The sequence below is a fragment of the Acomys minous genome (assembly GCF_964271855.1).
Source record: "Acomys minous genome assembly, chromosome: 7".
Lineage (NCBI taxonomy): Eukaryota > Metazoa > Chordata > Mammalia > Rodentia > Muridae > Acomys > Acomys minous.
Genome location: NC_140488.1, coordinates 88,483,302 through 88,500,444, shown reverse-complemented (window position 1 = coordinate 88,500,444; position 17,143 = coordinate 88,483,302). Strand labels below are relative to the sequence as shown.

Sequence of the window (17,143 nt, the reverse complement as noted above, 5' to 3'; positions counted from 1 at the left end):
AATATCAGGAGCAGGCAAATGTGTCAAAGACATATATAGTCCCACTGTTAGGAGTCCCACACAAAGCTAACAAACCACAATATGTACATAGAGGAGCTGGTGTGGACCCTTGCCAGCCATTTCAGTTTCTATGAGCCCATACACACACTGTTTAGTTGATTCAATGAGCTATGTTCTTCTAATGTCTTCCATCCCTTCTGACTCCTACAATCTTTCTGGCCTCTATTGGATGAGATTCCCTAGGTCCTTCCCTCAGCATTTATTTTTCAGAATTGTTTTAGTTACCGTGTTTATTTTTGTAGTTGTTTTGTTTTTCCATATAAAGTTGAGAATTGTCCTTTCACAGTCTTTAAACAATTGTATTGTTGTTTTTATGAGGATTGCATCGAATCCGTAGAGTGCTTTTGGTAAGATGGCCATTTTTTCTAATGTGTTAATCTTACTGATTCATGAACATAGAAGATCTTTCCATCTTCTGTTCTCTTCTTCAATAACTTATTCAAAGACTTGAAATTTTTGCCATACAAAATTTTCACTTCCATGATGAGAGTAACCCCAAGATAGTTTATATTATTTCAAGCTATTGTGGAGGGTATTATTTTCCTGATTTTTTCTCAGTCCTCCTGTCATTTGTATTTAGGAAGGCTACTGAATTTTATGAGTTAATATTGTATCCAGCCACATTACTAAAGTCTTTATTAGCTGTAGAATTCCCTAGTAGAACTTCTAGGGTCCCATATATATGCTATCATATGATATGCAAATAGTGATATTTTTACTTCTTCCTTTCCAATTTGTATCTCCTTGGATCTCCTTCAGTTGTCTTATTACTCTAGCTAAAACTTCAAAGTACTATACTGAATAGATATGGAGAGAGTGAACAACTTTCTCTTCTTCCATATTTTAGTGGAATTGCTTTAAGCTCCTCTTCATTTAATTTTATGTTTACTACAGGCTTGTTGCAAATTATCTTTATTACATTTAGATATGTCCATTTTATCTCAAATCCCTCTAAGACTTTTATCATTAAAGTGTGTTAGATTTTTGTCAAAGGCATTTTCTGCATGAGATTATAATGAGTTTTTTCTTTCAGTTTCTTTATATGGTGGATTACATTCACTGATATGGTGAAACAGCCCTGAATCTCTCTGAGGAAACTTACTTGATCATGGTGGTTGATCATTTTGATATGTCTTGGATTCAGTATCCAATTATTTCATTGAATATGTTTGTATCAGTGTCCATAAGGGAAATTTCTCTTTAATTATATTTCATTGTTGAGTATTTTATGTCTTATCACAGTAATTTTGGCCTCATAAAATGAGTTGGGCAATGTTCCTTCTGTGATTATTGTCTAGTATAATTTGAGGAATAATAGTGTTAATTCTTTTTTGAAAGTCTGGTAGAAGACTTTGCTAAAACTATATGGCACTGGATTTCTTTTGTTTGAGAGATTTTAAATTTTTATTAAATATTTTTTCACATATACATACATTTATATTATTACACATATATACAGTAAACTTCCTACAGCAAGAAGAACCACAAAACAATCAGGAATTATATAAATGTTACATTCTTAGTGTTTTGGCTATTTGTATTTGACAGCCTTGAAGAAAACATCTTTCCTATCTTGGTGAGTCTAAACTTCTGAATGTAAATCAATATCTGTCATATCTCATCATTATCAACATAAAACATCTATCTAGACCTAAAAACATCTTGTCCACTAATCAACTAAACTTCCTTGTAAAACTAAACTATCTGGTCTTCAACCCCATCAGAGACTTAAGAAAGAATAAACTTGATTACCTGAGTATACCTGGAGTGCAGGTTAGTAGCTTTCCAAATGAGAAGATGACAGAGACAATTTGCTACCTGAATAGTCACCCAAAACCCTCTATAACATTGGAGCATCATCTTCAGCCTTCTGGCCCAATATATTTGACAGACATATTTATGAGGCAGGAACTATTGAGGACTTTCTTACCCTGCCTTGGGCCTGCAACCAAGCTTGCCCTTTTCAGAGACAGAATTCTATCTGTGGTAGAAATGAGAATGTTTGCCCAGTGGCTTGTTTGCCACATTTGGAGCCATCTCCATATTCTAATTAATCCTGGAATTTCTCAACATTTAGAAACTGGACCACGAATGTTATTCCTAGCTTGTTTAACCATGTCCCCAATGTTATTTAGGACCCTAAAAAAACTATTTTTCTTACCAAATCAGCCAGAAGAAACTTTAAGAGAATGACACCCCATTTCCTGTAAGAGGGGTTCAGTAAGTTTTTGGTTGCTTTCTTGGGCTATAGAGGGTTATTTTCAATGGGAGTTGGGTACAAGGTATCATTAATCTTATTTAGAGAGAACATAAGGTTAGATACCTTTATCTTCCATTCTTAGGTTTGGAGATAGGGGTTGAAAAGAAAGAAGAGGGAACATAGAAATATATAGGGAAGATAAAACAAAAAGTAGATTAGTGAATCTACTCCTCAACTTAATGCCTCAATTGTCACTCACAATGTTATTTTTAACTGACTGGTATAGAATTTTGTATATAGATGCAAAATAAGTTTAATTTTAGATACAGTGGTATAAAATTCAAATGTATGATTATTGCACACACACACACACACACACACACACACACACACACACACATATATATATATATATATATATATATATTTCTACTCAAATATGAGGTATTATACTCATATAACTCAAATACATAGTTTACTTCCAGTACCTTGAAAGTGCTATTGCAAGCTGTTTAGTACAAATAAATTATACAAGTTAATTGTTAGTTGATCAAATCATGGTCATATCAATTACTAGTCTATTTTTATCAAAAGAATATACATACATCCTAGATGCAACATATAGATATGATTCTACAGAAAGATAAGGTAAAGTAGATAAGGTCTTCAAAAACCTCAAAGATATACAGTCTGTGGCATTTAAAATGTTTTTATTATTTTAAAGATTAACTGAGAATGAGACAAGTTAACTCCTGGCAATATCCAGCCTACCTCAAAGAGGATAATGAGCATCAAAGAACCTCCTTATGGGATTGAGAAATATTTAATAACTGCTTCTATTTCACTATGTGTTATAGGTCTTTTTAAATTGTTTATCTTCTTATCTTGACATAAATTTTGTTAAGTATAACTTATGGACAAAATTATCCATTTCTTTTATATTTTCCAACTTGGTAGGGAACAGGTTTTTAAAATGTCCTTATGATTCCCTGAGTTTACTTTTTGTTTCTGATTTTATTAATTTTTATATTCTCTATTTGCCTTTTAATAAGTTTGGATAAGAGTTTGTCTATTTTGTTGATTTTCTCAGAGAACCAAGTCTCTGGTTCATTGGTTTTTGTATATTGTTATCTTCATTCCTATTTTATTGATTTCAGCTCCTGATTTAATTATTTTTTACCATCTACTACACTTGAGTGTGTTTATTCCTTTTCTTATAGAACATTCAGTGTGCTATTAAGTTATTAGTATGAGATCTCTCCAATTATTTTACATAGGCATTTAGTGCTATGAATTTTCCTCTTAGCTCTTTTATTGTGCTATGTAAGTTTGGGTATGGTGTGTATTCATTTTCATCGAATTCTAGAAAGTTTTTAATTTCTTTATTTCTTCCTTGATCCATTTTTTATTTAGCAGAGAGTTGTTCAGGTTCCATGAGTTTGTAAAATTTCTTTTGTTCCTGTGTTGTTGGTATCTAGCTTTAATCTGTGATGGTATGATAAGACACATGGGGTTCTTTCAATTTTTATATCTGTTGAGACTTGCTTATGACAGAGTATGTGGCCAATTTTGGAGAGAATTCCAAGAGATGCTGAGAAGAAGGTATATTCTTTTGTGTTTTGGTGAATTGTTCTATAAATATGTTAGGTCCATTTGGTTTATAACATCTGTTAACGTTAATATTTTTGTTTAGTTTTTTTCTGGATTACCTGTTTATTATTATGAGGTATTGAAGTTAAATACTATCAGTGTATGAAGGTCAATATATGATGTTAGCTATAATAGTGTTTCTTTTTTCAAAAGTAGGTGCTGTTGTATTTGGAACATAGATGCAAGGAATTGAAATGTCATCTTGGAGATGTTTTCCTTTGATAAATATGAAGTATCCTTCCTCATCTCTTTTGATTAGTTCCAGTTTGAAGACTATTTTATTAGACATTAAAATGACTATGCCAACTTGATTCTTAGGTCCACAAGCTTGGAATAACTTTTTCCACCTCTTTACACTGAGGTAATGTCACCATTGATGTTGAGGTTCTTTTTTCAGATGCAACAGAGGATAGATTATGTTTTTCATCCATTCTATTATTCTGTGTCTTTCTGTTGGGAGAATTGAGACCACTGATATCAGTGATCGACAGTAATGGATTCCTGTTATTTTGTAGTTGATTTTGGTGGTGGTGGTGGTGGTGGTGGTGGTGGTGGTGTCTGTGTGTGTGTGTGTGTGTGTGTGTGTGTGTGTGTGTGTGTGTGTTTCCTTTATTTTTGTTTTGCTGGTGTGATATTTATTTCCAGTGTTTTCATGGGTGTAGTTAACTTCCTTAGGTTGTAGTTTTCTTTCTAGCACCTTCTGTAGGTCTAGGGCTTTATATAAATACTGTTTAAATTTGACTTTATCATGGAATATCGTATTTTCTCCAATCCCACTTCTTGGAGCCTTGCCTGGCTACAGGAAATTTCTAGTTTAGACTCTATATCCTAGTGAGTCTTTGCTCAGATTACCATCATAGATTACAAGACTTTTCCATCACACTAGGTTTCCACACAGAAATGAATACAGGAATGGTGGCAACCTACAACCTTCCTTTGTTCCTTGCCATGTTTCTGTGGATCGTACAGACCATTGCCTCCCCATTCCAGAAATATGCACCTAGACATATAATCACCACAAACCTAGATGACTAGATGCCAGTGAAACACACAATTAATAACAGACAGCACAATGTGTCTCCAGTAGAATCCATCTATCCTATCACAACAAGCCCGGAATTAAAACAGGAACTAAAGAAGGAGCTTCACCAACAAAATAAATGTGATGAAGGGGAAAGTATAAGGCATTGAAAATATGATAGAATAAATACATACATCATTAAAAGAAAATATTAAATATAAAATAATTTCTGAATTGAAAAATTCTAGGAAATCTGGTACACTATAAAATAACAAACTTAAAACTAATAGTAATAGATGAAAGAGAAAAATCACAGCTCAAAGGCCCAGAAATATTTTTAAGAACACCACAGAAGAAAATTTGCCTAACCTAAAGAAGGAGATGCCTATTAAGATACAAAAAGCACACAGAGCACCAAATAGAGTAGACCAAAAAAGAAAGTCTCCTTGCTACACAATAATCAAAACACTAAACATAACCGAAGAAAGAGTATTAAAAGCTGCAAGAGAAAAGGCCAAGAAACATACAAAGGCAGATCTATTATATGTGATTTCTCAGTGGAGATTCTAAAAGCCAGAATGTCCTGGCCATATGACTTCCAAACTCTAGGAGATCACACATGCCAACCTAGACTCTTACACCTAGCAAAACTTTCAATCACCATAGATGAAGAAAACAAGATATTCTATGATAAAGTAAAATTTAAACAGTATGTATCTACAAATGCAGCCCTACAGAATGTACTAGAAGGAAAACTCCAACCTAAGGAGATTAACTACACCCAAAAATACACAGGAAATAATCTCACAATAGAAAAAAAAAGTAAGTGAATGCCTGCCCTCATGTGCACACACACTCACTTACTCTAAAAGATTCAATTGCTTGAAAAAAATTACTCCTTTACCAGAGTGCTTAAAAGTCCCACATTTTCCATGGCTCCAGCTATATTTCTTTATTTTCTAGTTAAAGGTTTCACAAAGTTTCCTTGCCTTTTACTTGAAAGGAATTCCATGTTCTTGGATCTACCTATAACTATTGATGTCCTCTCATTCTTATTCTTGGTTTCATTGAATCTTCATATGTGTTCCTTTCCTGACCACTATCAGCAAGAAGTACTCTATCAGTACTATGTATATGCCATTCTTCTCATTAATGCCTGCCCTTTTCCCTTTTGAGCATTGTCTTGTTTTCTTGAACAGTTACATTTACCATCTATTATGCATAACTTTCTATCATGCTATGAACTATAGGAGGGTAAATGTCCGGTTTATTTTTTATCTCAGTAGACTTGGCTGTTACTACAATAAATGCTAGTTGATGCAAAGAAGAGGAGTAAAAGGCAACGACAAAGGATGATAGAAGGAAGGAAGGGAAAGAGGGAGGGGGGAAGAGGGAAGAAAGAGAAATGAGAAAATTAACATACACAATAGAAACGCATCTCTTGTATATTATTTGCATTCCTGTAGCTTCAAAAAAATCATGGGCAACAAACAGGAATTTAATGAATGATGAATAAGTATAGAATGAATTATTCTACCATGACAGAATAAAGAGAAAGTAGTAAAAGACCAAAGTGCAAAAAAAAACAGATCTCTTCCTTCCCAACCCACTATAACTTGAATCAACCCTGAAATTTTAAGAAGTAATTTTAAGATTAAGCCAGAGAGACAAGGAGAGATAGAATCACATGGTAGTAGAATATAGGATTATTTAAGGTTCTCTGACAAATGAGATTTTGCTCTGTTTCCTCTAGGAGTAATCTACCCTAGGTGAGGCATTTTTTTTAAATTAGATTTTTATCTGAAGCATGCACCTGAAAATGTACTGAGGCAGGAAAGCCTACCTCTTCTCTCCACTATTTTCATACTAAAGTGCAAGAACCTTTTAGTGAGATATGAAAAAAAAAAAGAATACAAACTCTGCAGGATAACAGTCTCAGGATTCTAAGAACAGCCATTTTAAAAACAAAGTTTGTGGACTCCTAAATAAATAACTCCGAATTTAATGTATATTGCAATGCAGTAGATATGAAAATACACTCCTTAGCTTCCTAGAGCAACATGGCTCTGAGCCAAAAAGCAGTCTTTAAATTAAGCCTTGCTTCTCTTGTGGTAACATTCAACTGTTGAAAACAGAGTTGTAATGGTCACTTATGAAAGAAAAGGTTAGCTTCGTCTTTCAGTGTCTCTGTTCTCAAGTCTATTTCCTGGTATAGCTATGAACATTTGGTGCCTAGGTTAAGTCCTTAAAAGGCCAAGACCATGAGTCCATCCTTTATATGGATAACTTCCCAAAAAGTCCATTTTTTACTAATTCTAGTATCCAGTTAATAACAGATTGATAGATAGATCTGTAACATGCAGGAAAAGATTAATCACTAGTAATGATTGGCAAATGCTAGACAAGCTCTGTTATTTCATTTGAGTTAGGCTGATTCTTAAAGATTTGTAGTGCCAACATGGTAGTTGCACATATGAACTTATGGTGAGTATGACAGAAAATCAGGAGAACTCTGAAGAGCATGGCAGACAAATTCCCAGCATAAAGAGGGGAGTGGTCACCAACCCTACCTGATGACTTATCAGCAATTGATGGCTTCTGGAAGAGGGATAATCAGTTTTCTTCAAGGTTGCATCTGCCAAGAAGCTACCCATGCTCCAGTAGATGGTTCTGTACTCATACACATACTTGTAACACTTAATGTAATCTATGAGTTAAGAAAACTAACGCCTGAAGTTGGAAGGGAATGATGCTGGGGGGATGGAGGGGTAAATGGAGTTGAGAACATGGAGGTTTTAATGCTAAATTAGTAACTAGTGTTCATTTCTGTTTTTATATCCTAATAGTATATGTTTGTAGCTGTGCATGTATGTACACATTTGGAAACTTCAACTATTTAGAGCTAATTTTGAATTAATGGTTGAGTGAAATCAACCAAAGGGAATTTTATGTGGTTGCTTTGTTCAACTTTTCTAAGATAGTAAAACTTTTTAAAAACATTTATGTTTGATAAAAGTGATTCACATATGCTATGTTTGTCAAGTTTATTGAACACCAGTCTTCTTTCTCTTGTGAACTGAGGACAATCATTATTACTATTAATTATTTTTGCTTTGCTACAATGCCAAGTGTTACCTTCCATAATTACTACTTACTAACACACAAAGAGCCACATTGTATAATCCTATTGCTGTCAGTTTACTGTGGGAGTTTGTGGTTCTTTCTCAGATGTCATTTCACACTGTTCTCAAATTAGTCCGTAAGGATAGCTTCTACCCTGTTTTGGATCATTTCTCTCTCTGACTTTATACCTACTTGGAAATCAGGTCACTCTTCACTCTTAGTAAGCTATAAGAACCACTAGTGTTCTTTTAATTATTTAAATACTAACTGCTCTCAAAAATCAGAGGTATTGTACCCATAATGAAAATTTTAAAGCAATGCGGTCATTTATTTTATTTGTTTCTGTGTTTGTTACCTCATTTGCCAGTGATCTTGAAGTTAGAAAATGTTATTGCTGTACTGAACTAATATATTTTAATTAACAATCAATACTTATATACACTTATGGAATTCAATATCATATTTAAACAGCAACTCAATCACCTTGCTTGTTTATCATTTTTGTGAAAAAATTATTAATCTCCTGAGTTATTTGAAATATCTATGTAGTTTATTGTTCATTTCCTTTGAAATTTTTATGCCCTTTTCCTCCCAAATTTCTACTTTTCTACCTTAAACTCTCATCTAACTCCTGATAACTGTTACTTTACTCTCAACTATATTTTCAACTTTTTTATTTTGTTTTATGTATAAGTAAAATCTTGTAACACTCTTCATTCTACACCTATGTCATTTCACTCAGTATATGTCTTCTAGGTTCAGTTGCATTCTGGTAAATGATGAGATTGTATCCCCTTCATGTCTGAATACTATCTCATTGTGTCTATCAACATGTTTTGTTTGTTCATTCATTGTATGATGAGGACTTACAGTGTTTGCATGTATTAGCTCTTTCTGAATAGTGCACAATAAAATGTAGGCACAAATGAATCTTCAGCACACTGATTATATTTCCTTTGAATATATGTCCGAGGTGGGATTACATACTTATACAGTAATTTTGTGTTTTAGTTGTCTAAGAACTCTCTATACTATTGTTTTATAGTGGTTGAATTTGTTTGCTGAATCCTTTTTTAGAGAAAATTAATTCTATATACACAGGTAAGAAAACACTATAATTTAGAATAGTTTAGTCATCTATGGCTTTAGATAATAACAAGTGTACAGCACTAATTGTTACTGTCATCCCTCTTCATGATTCCTCTATCTAAACAATGGCATAGCTTTTAATACTCTTCCACAATTGCTTTACTGCTTATGAACACCAAGGATCATTCTATATGTTGAATGACATAGAATAATAATTAAATAGAATAACTGAAACATTCAGTAATCCCATCTTTGTACTTTCTGTTGTAAACTTTTATTTTCAATCACTTTCTAAGTAGTTTTCTCACCTTTTAAATTTAGGGAACTTGACCTATTCCATTTCTCCTTACCACTCATTTTCCATTCCATTCAGGTACTGCAATTTATTACCACTGCTCATAAATTAAGCTTGTTTCACCTTAATGCCATTTCTACACCAGTCTCCCTACCTGGAATATCTTCTTCCCTTTGTTTTCTGAATTCTGTTTATCCATTTTGACCTAAGAGAAATCACATCACTTCATGAAGTCTATTTTTATCTCTGGATTTTCCATATGGATCCCCTAGTAATACTAAGCTTTATGTTGCCTATTATTTCCTAAACACTTGTGTTCTGTGTGCTATTCAAAGATTTTTTTTTTGCAAAATCACTGCCAATAACATCCAAAGCAACCCATCATCTAGATAGGTATTATTATCTAAGTTTAGTGAAGCTGAGCATAGGAAGTGGTCTCAGTGTTAAGCTGCTAATAAGTCAAAAAGTAAGAGAAGGAATCAAACTTATATCTATTTAGCTGCCTTTGACTTAAGGGTTTCTTGGATGCTGAAATGAGAATTAACAAGAGATTAAACACTCAGGGAAAAAAAGAACATGTGAAGGTTCTAAAATTCCTTCCGGAAGTCGAGTACTCGTCCTCAAATTATTTTAAATTCTGATCATGTTTCTTAATATCATGTCTGAGCCTCCTTGGTGCCCAGTGATGAATGTTCTCCAGAATTATAGAGTTTGAGACCATAAACTTTTCTAGGAGAATATATACTTTTTTCCATTTGAACTCATTTTTTTTTCAGTTTCATGTTCCTTCATGTTGCATCTCCATCCACTGATCGATCTGTATTTACCACTCCATAGAAGAATAAGATCATAAAATAGTTCTTTGGATACTGAAACCAATGGAAGTTTCTACTATCTCACAGCAATGTCATATTAGTGAAATATATGTTGGAGTATTATTAATATGAAATGTTATCACCAGTACTTAAAACATCAGATATAATGTAGCCTTGTGACTAAGAGCACATGCCTTGAAGTCTAACTGTCTAGGTTCAAAACCTGGCAACACTGTTTGATAGCTATGTGAACTTCTTTAACTTTACTATAAATTCCCTGTTTCATGGAAATGGAGATAATAATGTTGTGTACTATAAAGGGTTACTGAAAAGATTGAGTGTCCTCATATATAGTTCTTTGACCAATGGCTAATGTAGAGTGAGTCTTACATATGTTGTTTCTAATGATTATACAAGAATATTTTTCACTATTCACTAGCTATTTTTCTTCCTAGGAAAATACAATCACAAAGAGAGCAAAGAAATGAAAACAGCCTACAATGGATGTAGTACCTATGACTTGAGTGATCTTTTCTAGTTAGCCAAGAAATAAAATAGAAATAAAATTTACTGTGAAAAATACTCTATTCATATCTTCAGATTGATTGACCTCTGAGAATCTTGCTTATTTTCTATGTTTGCCTTTCTATGTTTCTAAGTCCAATACAAGCCTAAGACCAATGACCTCCAGGTAGCTTCATGCAAATAGCTGTATCCTACCTCCTGTATCCATGTTTACTCCTCACCTACAATTCACACTTCATGTTGGTGCTGAAAAATCTCCTCCATTATAAACTTTTTAAAAGAGAGTCCTGTGTCCCTTACCAATACTCACTTCATGGTCAGGGCATCATACATGAGTCCTATACATTGACATATTTGGCAATAGTCTTCCATCCCAAAGAAATGTGGCAGTATTATACTTATTCTGGTGTTTTGGGCCATTCCCTAATGTAAACAATTTTCCCCATGGCCCTGTAAGCAGAAAGATGAATCACTAGGAGAGTTTCTTTTCTGAAAACAGAGAAATTCTATAGGTGGTCCTGAATGTCCTGTTGCAAAATGAAAAATCTAGTCAGAATTCAATTTTTCACTCAAAACAAGTGATCTATGTGAGTAAATGTTTTGTGTGTGTATTTAAATCAAAATTATTAATTCTAATTGTAGTGTTCTTTTCTTTCATCATTAGTTTTCTTTCTGCAGCTTCCATAACTATTGTATATTGCACCTAAAAGTCATACATAATGTTAGTAGAAATGGCCTAGGATCTGGTAAAGCTAACAAAACTGGATCAATTTTCCAGTTATAACACTTACTAGATATGTAACTTTAAGCAAGTTACTTAAACTTCTCTCATCTGTGACACATAGAAAATGAGATGTGACTCACCAGGAGCCAGTGCAAAGAAGAAATGATCAGGTTGATAGATTCATTTAAAACTCGGCAATATACAAAACCCTTACTGCAACTATTTCATTTGTTTTCTTATACTACCATCATGACTTAGAAAACTATAACTGACATAAGACTTGCCTGCCAATCCCAGTACAACACTTCAGTCAGTGTGCCTTTCTAAAGGGAGGTGTTTTGATACCAGTCTTTATGAGATTTGGCAAGAATTTCTCATCAATATGTCATCAGTTATATAAATGAATTCAATGAAAAACACACACTTGTAAACAGAACTATCACTTGCATTCCTTATATATTTCCCACAAGGCCAAGACTAAACAAATAATTGTTACTAGAGGTTTATAGGCAGTACATCCTATTTGCACCTCAGAAGTCCTCTCTTATTCAGCAAAGAAAGATATTGAGTGTTTCATGCTACACATATGCTTAAGGAACTGCTAATTAAGACTGAGTCTTTGTTATCAGGGAAAAGTAGAAAAATTCAAATATGTGATCATTTATATGCTTAGAATGTTTGAACATTCATTCTATTTGTTAAATTGTTTTCTGTGGCTGGATTTGTATCTCAGTGTTTGTAGAGCTCTTATATGTGTGATGCCCTCAGAATCATATCAGTTCCAGAGAGAGTTAGAGGAGAGAGAGAGAGAGAGAGAGAGAGAGAGAGAGAGAGAGAGAGAGAGAGAGAGAAGGAATAATTTTCCTGAAGATACCCAGATTAATTTTGGTTCCCTCAGTGCATCTGCTGGAAAGAAACTTTAGGTTGTATACAAAGTCTGAAACTAAAGTACAGGAGTCAACTGAGAGAATGCTATCAAAGTTAGGTCTGACTTTCTGTCCTAAATTATTTAGATAATTAGTCCACCTTTTCTTTTGCTGAAGAAGGAGCAAATTAGGTATATCATATGTACTTAAAAATGAAGAAGCAAAATTGTGTGTGTGGTATTACATGTGCGTGACAACAAAATTTCAAAGACTGAGACAGGAAAATCTTGTGAGCAAAGCTGTGAAAGTGTGTGTGTGTGTGTGTGTGTGTGTGTGTGTGTGTGTGTGTGTGTGTGTGTGTGTGTGGTGGCATGTATCCCAGTATCCCAGAGAGACAAGAAAAAAGAGAAAGAAGAAAATCCTGGAATGATGTCTATCTGATTAAACTCCATGCTGCAAGAAACTCATGAATAATTTTCTACTATATTTTCTGGTTGTGAAATCCAGCTATAACCTCTCTGAAAAGCCCCAAGTTTTTTGTGATAGGAATAGATGTCCTTCCATCTGTTTTATTAATTCCCTTCCTTTAGCATCTGAGGTCATCCCATCTGTATTCCCTTTCTAGTATTCAGAGTCCGTCAGGGCTACTTCGGTTGCCAAAAATAGTGACAGGAAACATTCATTGTCCATCTACCTTACTTCTGCAGCACACAAACTTCTGCATTTAAAGTGACTGTGACTGAAAATACGAGCCACTTCTTCAGAATTACTAACCTGTTATTGCTGCCGCTTTTCCTTTTGCTTTATCGGGGTTATTTAATTCAATTTTAGAAAGAGTAAGAGACAGAGAGTCTCTCCTCCATCCCTCCCTCTCCCTCCCTCCCTCCCTCCCTCCCTCCCCCTCCCTTTCTCTTTTCACACAGATCAATCCAATTTTTCAGGGCTTCAGAATGAATTTTTAAACTTGTTGAACAGAAGCATACAAATCTCTAAAAACAAGTCAAATAATGTACAAAGCCTCCATTCATTGTGTAGGCAGAATGGAATGCTGGTACCCGGCAGCTCTCTAAGGAATGTTCCTTTGGCTTTGACTGTTCTGCTGGGAACAAGGAGGGAAACACATATATAAAATGAATTTATAATGTCTCTGTCTTATTATGGCAAAATGATAAGAAAAGTTGGCTGTTTAATATAAACTGTCAGTTGCATATTCCTGGCCTCCATTCTTTGAGGTCCCTCCCACATCCACACGCTTGGCTCTCATTTAGCAAGGAGTACAAAGTGGCCGATTATGATTATTGACTGTCTAAGCCTGTGCTCTTAAACTCATTCTGTCAACAGAATGTAAGCAAAGCTGGCATTTTAAAACAGGACCCATTTCAGTTTTGGGGTTTCTTAGGTTTGCCATGCAACAGGATAAGTGCTGTAGTCCCCGGTTGAAGCTGACAATGTTGCACAGGAAGACATATCATGTAAAGGTCAGATTCTTGTATTATGGTATTTTTGTGTGTGTCTATACAAATGAAACTTAATGCATACCTCTGGTCATAACTCTTACCAAGGTGCTATGGACTCTCTATCTGCTAAGCCTGAAAATATGATGGTATTTTAAATGGGAATGCTTAGTAATTGTTGTATGATATTGTAATCTATGTATGCACCCATAGCACCAAGGTAAACTTACTGTGTGTTGTCAAGAAGATGCTCTTCTCTTGTTGATTTTTATTAATTTGCTGGTGTGGTGGACCAAGCACAACTGTGGTTCTACACTTTTTCTTACTTTTATGGTCACAGTTAACAAACAGATTAATACATGCATTGAAAATATGACTTGTTTTGTAGTGAGATAATTACCATTAGGATCTACTTTATTATGTCAATTTATTTCACAAAATATATGTATATGTGTGTATCAGAATATTTCATACATGGAATAGAAATTGTAACTTGTGAAATTTGCTATAAATGCATTACTTCTAATTCATAAAGACAATGATTTGACAAAACAGGACACCAAAAAATATGTGCAGGGCATATTTTCTTGTTAGTTTCCAAATTAGAATCTCTTTTGAACGAATTTTTTTAAAAGTTCTTCAAATTCACATTCACAGCTAGGCTCTTTGTTTGATAATTCTGAAAGTGTTCTTCCTGCTGTCTGGTAGGATCTCCAAGGAGAAATTGAAGCTCACACGGACATCTATCACAATCTTGATGAAAATGGCCAAAAAATCCTGAGATCCTTGGAAGGTTCAGATGAAGCACCCCTGTTACAAAGACGTTTGGATAACATGAATTTCAAGTGGAGCGAGCTTCGGAAAAAATCTCTCAACATTAGGTAGGCAATGATAAGAGGGTTGAGGGGGGCATCCAGATGTGAATAAAGATAAAATTATCCTCATTTTCCTAGCACAGGTAGCTAATATCTCATATGTTTATGTAAATCACCCAATTTCCAAATGATTCATTTTATTTTGAATAAATGAATCATTCATTTGCTTGGAATGTAGATGATACTTGAAGGTTCCGGGTAGATTAAAATGGGACTGTTTTATAACCACAGGAGAGATACACATTAAGACATTAGAGTCAATTTAAAAAAAGGGAGCTCAGCAATCCTAATTTCAGAGTTTTCTCTTGGGCTTATCACAGTGTCATACAAAAAGCAATAAAATAAGAGAATGTTTGTTATGGCATTCTCTCTTTGGCATCTCTCTAAATGCAAAACCAAAGGACATTCTTTTAAAAACAGAACACATTATAATTAACAATTTAAAGACAGTCTCTCCAGAGCTCCTGCAGCTAAGGAGATTATAGCAACTTTTTATCATTTGCTCTCTTAGATTTTGTTGAGGCATTCTCTATAAGTACATTAAACTTAGATTTTGCCTTTGGCATATCTGCTTGATTTGAGAAGTGAATGGATGCATCTTGTCTCTTTGCTAAAAAAGGTGAAAGGAAGCTCTTGGCATCCTTGTATGGCTGACATAGGTTTATAGACGGACAAAAGAGCAGAGCTGGTCTGTGAAGTGCCCAGTGTTACCTATGAAGCTGGAAAATGCAGGGAAGAGGAACAAAGCTTCATATTTTCTGATTGATTTGGGTTCCTAATTCACTAATTTTTGTTTGCTTTCATCATTTTGTGTGTGTGTATCTGTAAAAGGAGTGCTCATGAAGAGAGGTAGGGAAGGACAAACTCACTTCATAATAGAAAAAAGTTTTTTCTCTTCTTTATAGTTTCCTTAAATTGTCTGCAATTGCAACAACCCTCATAAGGAAGATGAACACCTGAATTTTTATTAACTTGAAAGCACCATTGTGAAAATTCTACCTAGTCTGAAACAATAATATTGCTAGCAAGTAGCACAAGGAGTGCATATGTCCCATCCACTACTCTATGCATTTCATGGTGTTTGACATGTGTATTATCACCAGCCCTGAAAGGTAGATTTCATTCTTATACTGTTTTAGCCTTCGAAGAAAATGAAGGACAGAGAGGTTAAATAAATTTCTGAAAGTGACCCAATTACTAAGTGGCATATCTAATACCTGTTCACAGTGAGTCTAAAACTTCATCATATGAGCTTCTAATCATCAAGACATTCTGTAGGGTAGAATAAGGAAAGGAAGTTTCACAAATAAATGCATCATAATTGAAAATACTGAGCTGAGAAATATTTCAACAAACAGAAAGGAGTTATTTTTACAAACCTTCTCTTCAAGTTTGCACCCCAGCCTCCTAGAATCTCATCTGGATCTCAGTATTCTTCCCAAGGTTTTTGAATTCTATGTGTTAGTGATGAGTTGGGGGCAACAATGGGATATTGCATTTCAAATTATAGAGAGGCTCTAATTAGTTTTCTACAGTCCAAACTTTTAAGAGAAGTCCAAGTATGTAATGACCAAGGCCAGGTTTATAACACTGTCCTTAAAAATATTAAAACATGATAATGTAAATGGTTAGATGGGTGAAGAAAAGAAACGTGATTCCCACTTTGCAGGAAAGAAAAAGAAAAGGGCAATAACTGTGTGAAAATTCTCTTCATGCTTTTTTTTCTACTTTAGGTGACTTTGATGAAATAAAAGAATTGAAAGTGGTAAACAGCATGTAGGCAAGATATGGGCTCTTCATTTCAGAAATGTCCTATACAGCAGTTGCTGCAGTTTAATTCTTCCTGTGATTAATCAAGCAGAAAATGGTTGCATTAGCTTATGGAAGGTGCTGTGAATTCTGCAATTTAAATATTCTGATTAATGATTTGTGCTTTCAAATAGGTCTCTGTAAAAATCTAGAATATACTGTAAACACTCAATTATGAGAAGAAAGTTATTCTTCACATCCACTTATTTTACTTTATCTTGACACTTGACTGAAATACTGGTATCACTCACTCCATACCATTGGCACAGCACAGGTAGTAACTGGGGATATTATGAAATAAGATAAAGAAGCATTGAGATGATTGCCAATTGGGGCATTTTTTAAACTTTAATGTCAGTACAGGTTTTTTTTTAAAGCTCCAAAATATTCTGTGAAAACAACCCTGTTTCTGTAGGTTATAACAAATTATATACCAGAAAATGTGGCAAGTTCATTGTTTTGTGAGGGCTTCTGAAACCATTCATGTATTTCAGATAATGAAAGCAGTGGTTGTACAAAAATACTTTACCTGGATACAGTTTCCATCACATTACCCCTTAGTTCAAAAATTTTGGTCTTGTGTACACATCTTACTCGTTCTATTGGTTTCTAACCTCTTCCCTTTTTCTCTTTTTTC

General features: G+C 34.2%; 1 protein-coding gene across 11 annotated transcripts in view; it reads left to right on the top strand.

The window, feature by feature from the left end:
• Window positions 1–17,143, top strand: part of DMD (dystrophin) — a gene marked incomplete at its 3' end in the record, with an annotated part of 2,106,393 nt that overhangs the window by 1,672,092 nt on the left and 417,158 nt on the right. For 10 of the 11 annotated variants that reach the window (XM_084788839.1, XM_084788837.1, XM_084788840.1 and 7 more), the window contains one exon: window positions 14,531–14,703. In XM_084788839.1, the coding sequence (XP_084644965.1) occupies window positions 14,531–14,703 (173 nt within the window). Of the gene's footprint in view, window positions 1–13,712; window positions 13,847–14,530; window positions 14,704–17,143 lie in introns of those variants that run through there. The other variant, XM_084788831.1, reaches the window with a different exon arrangement.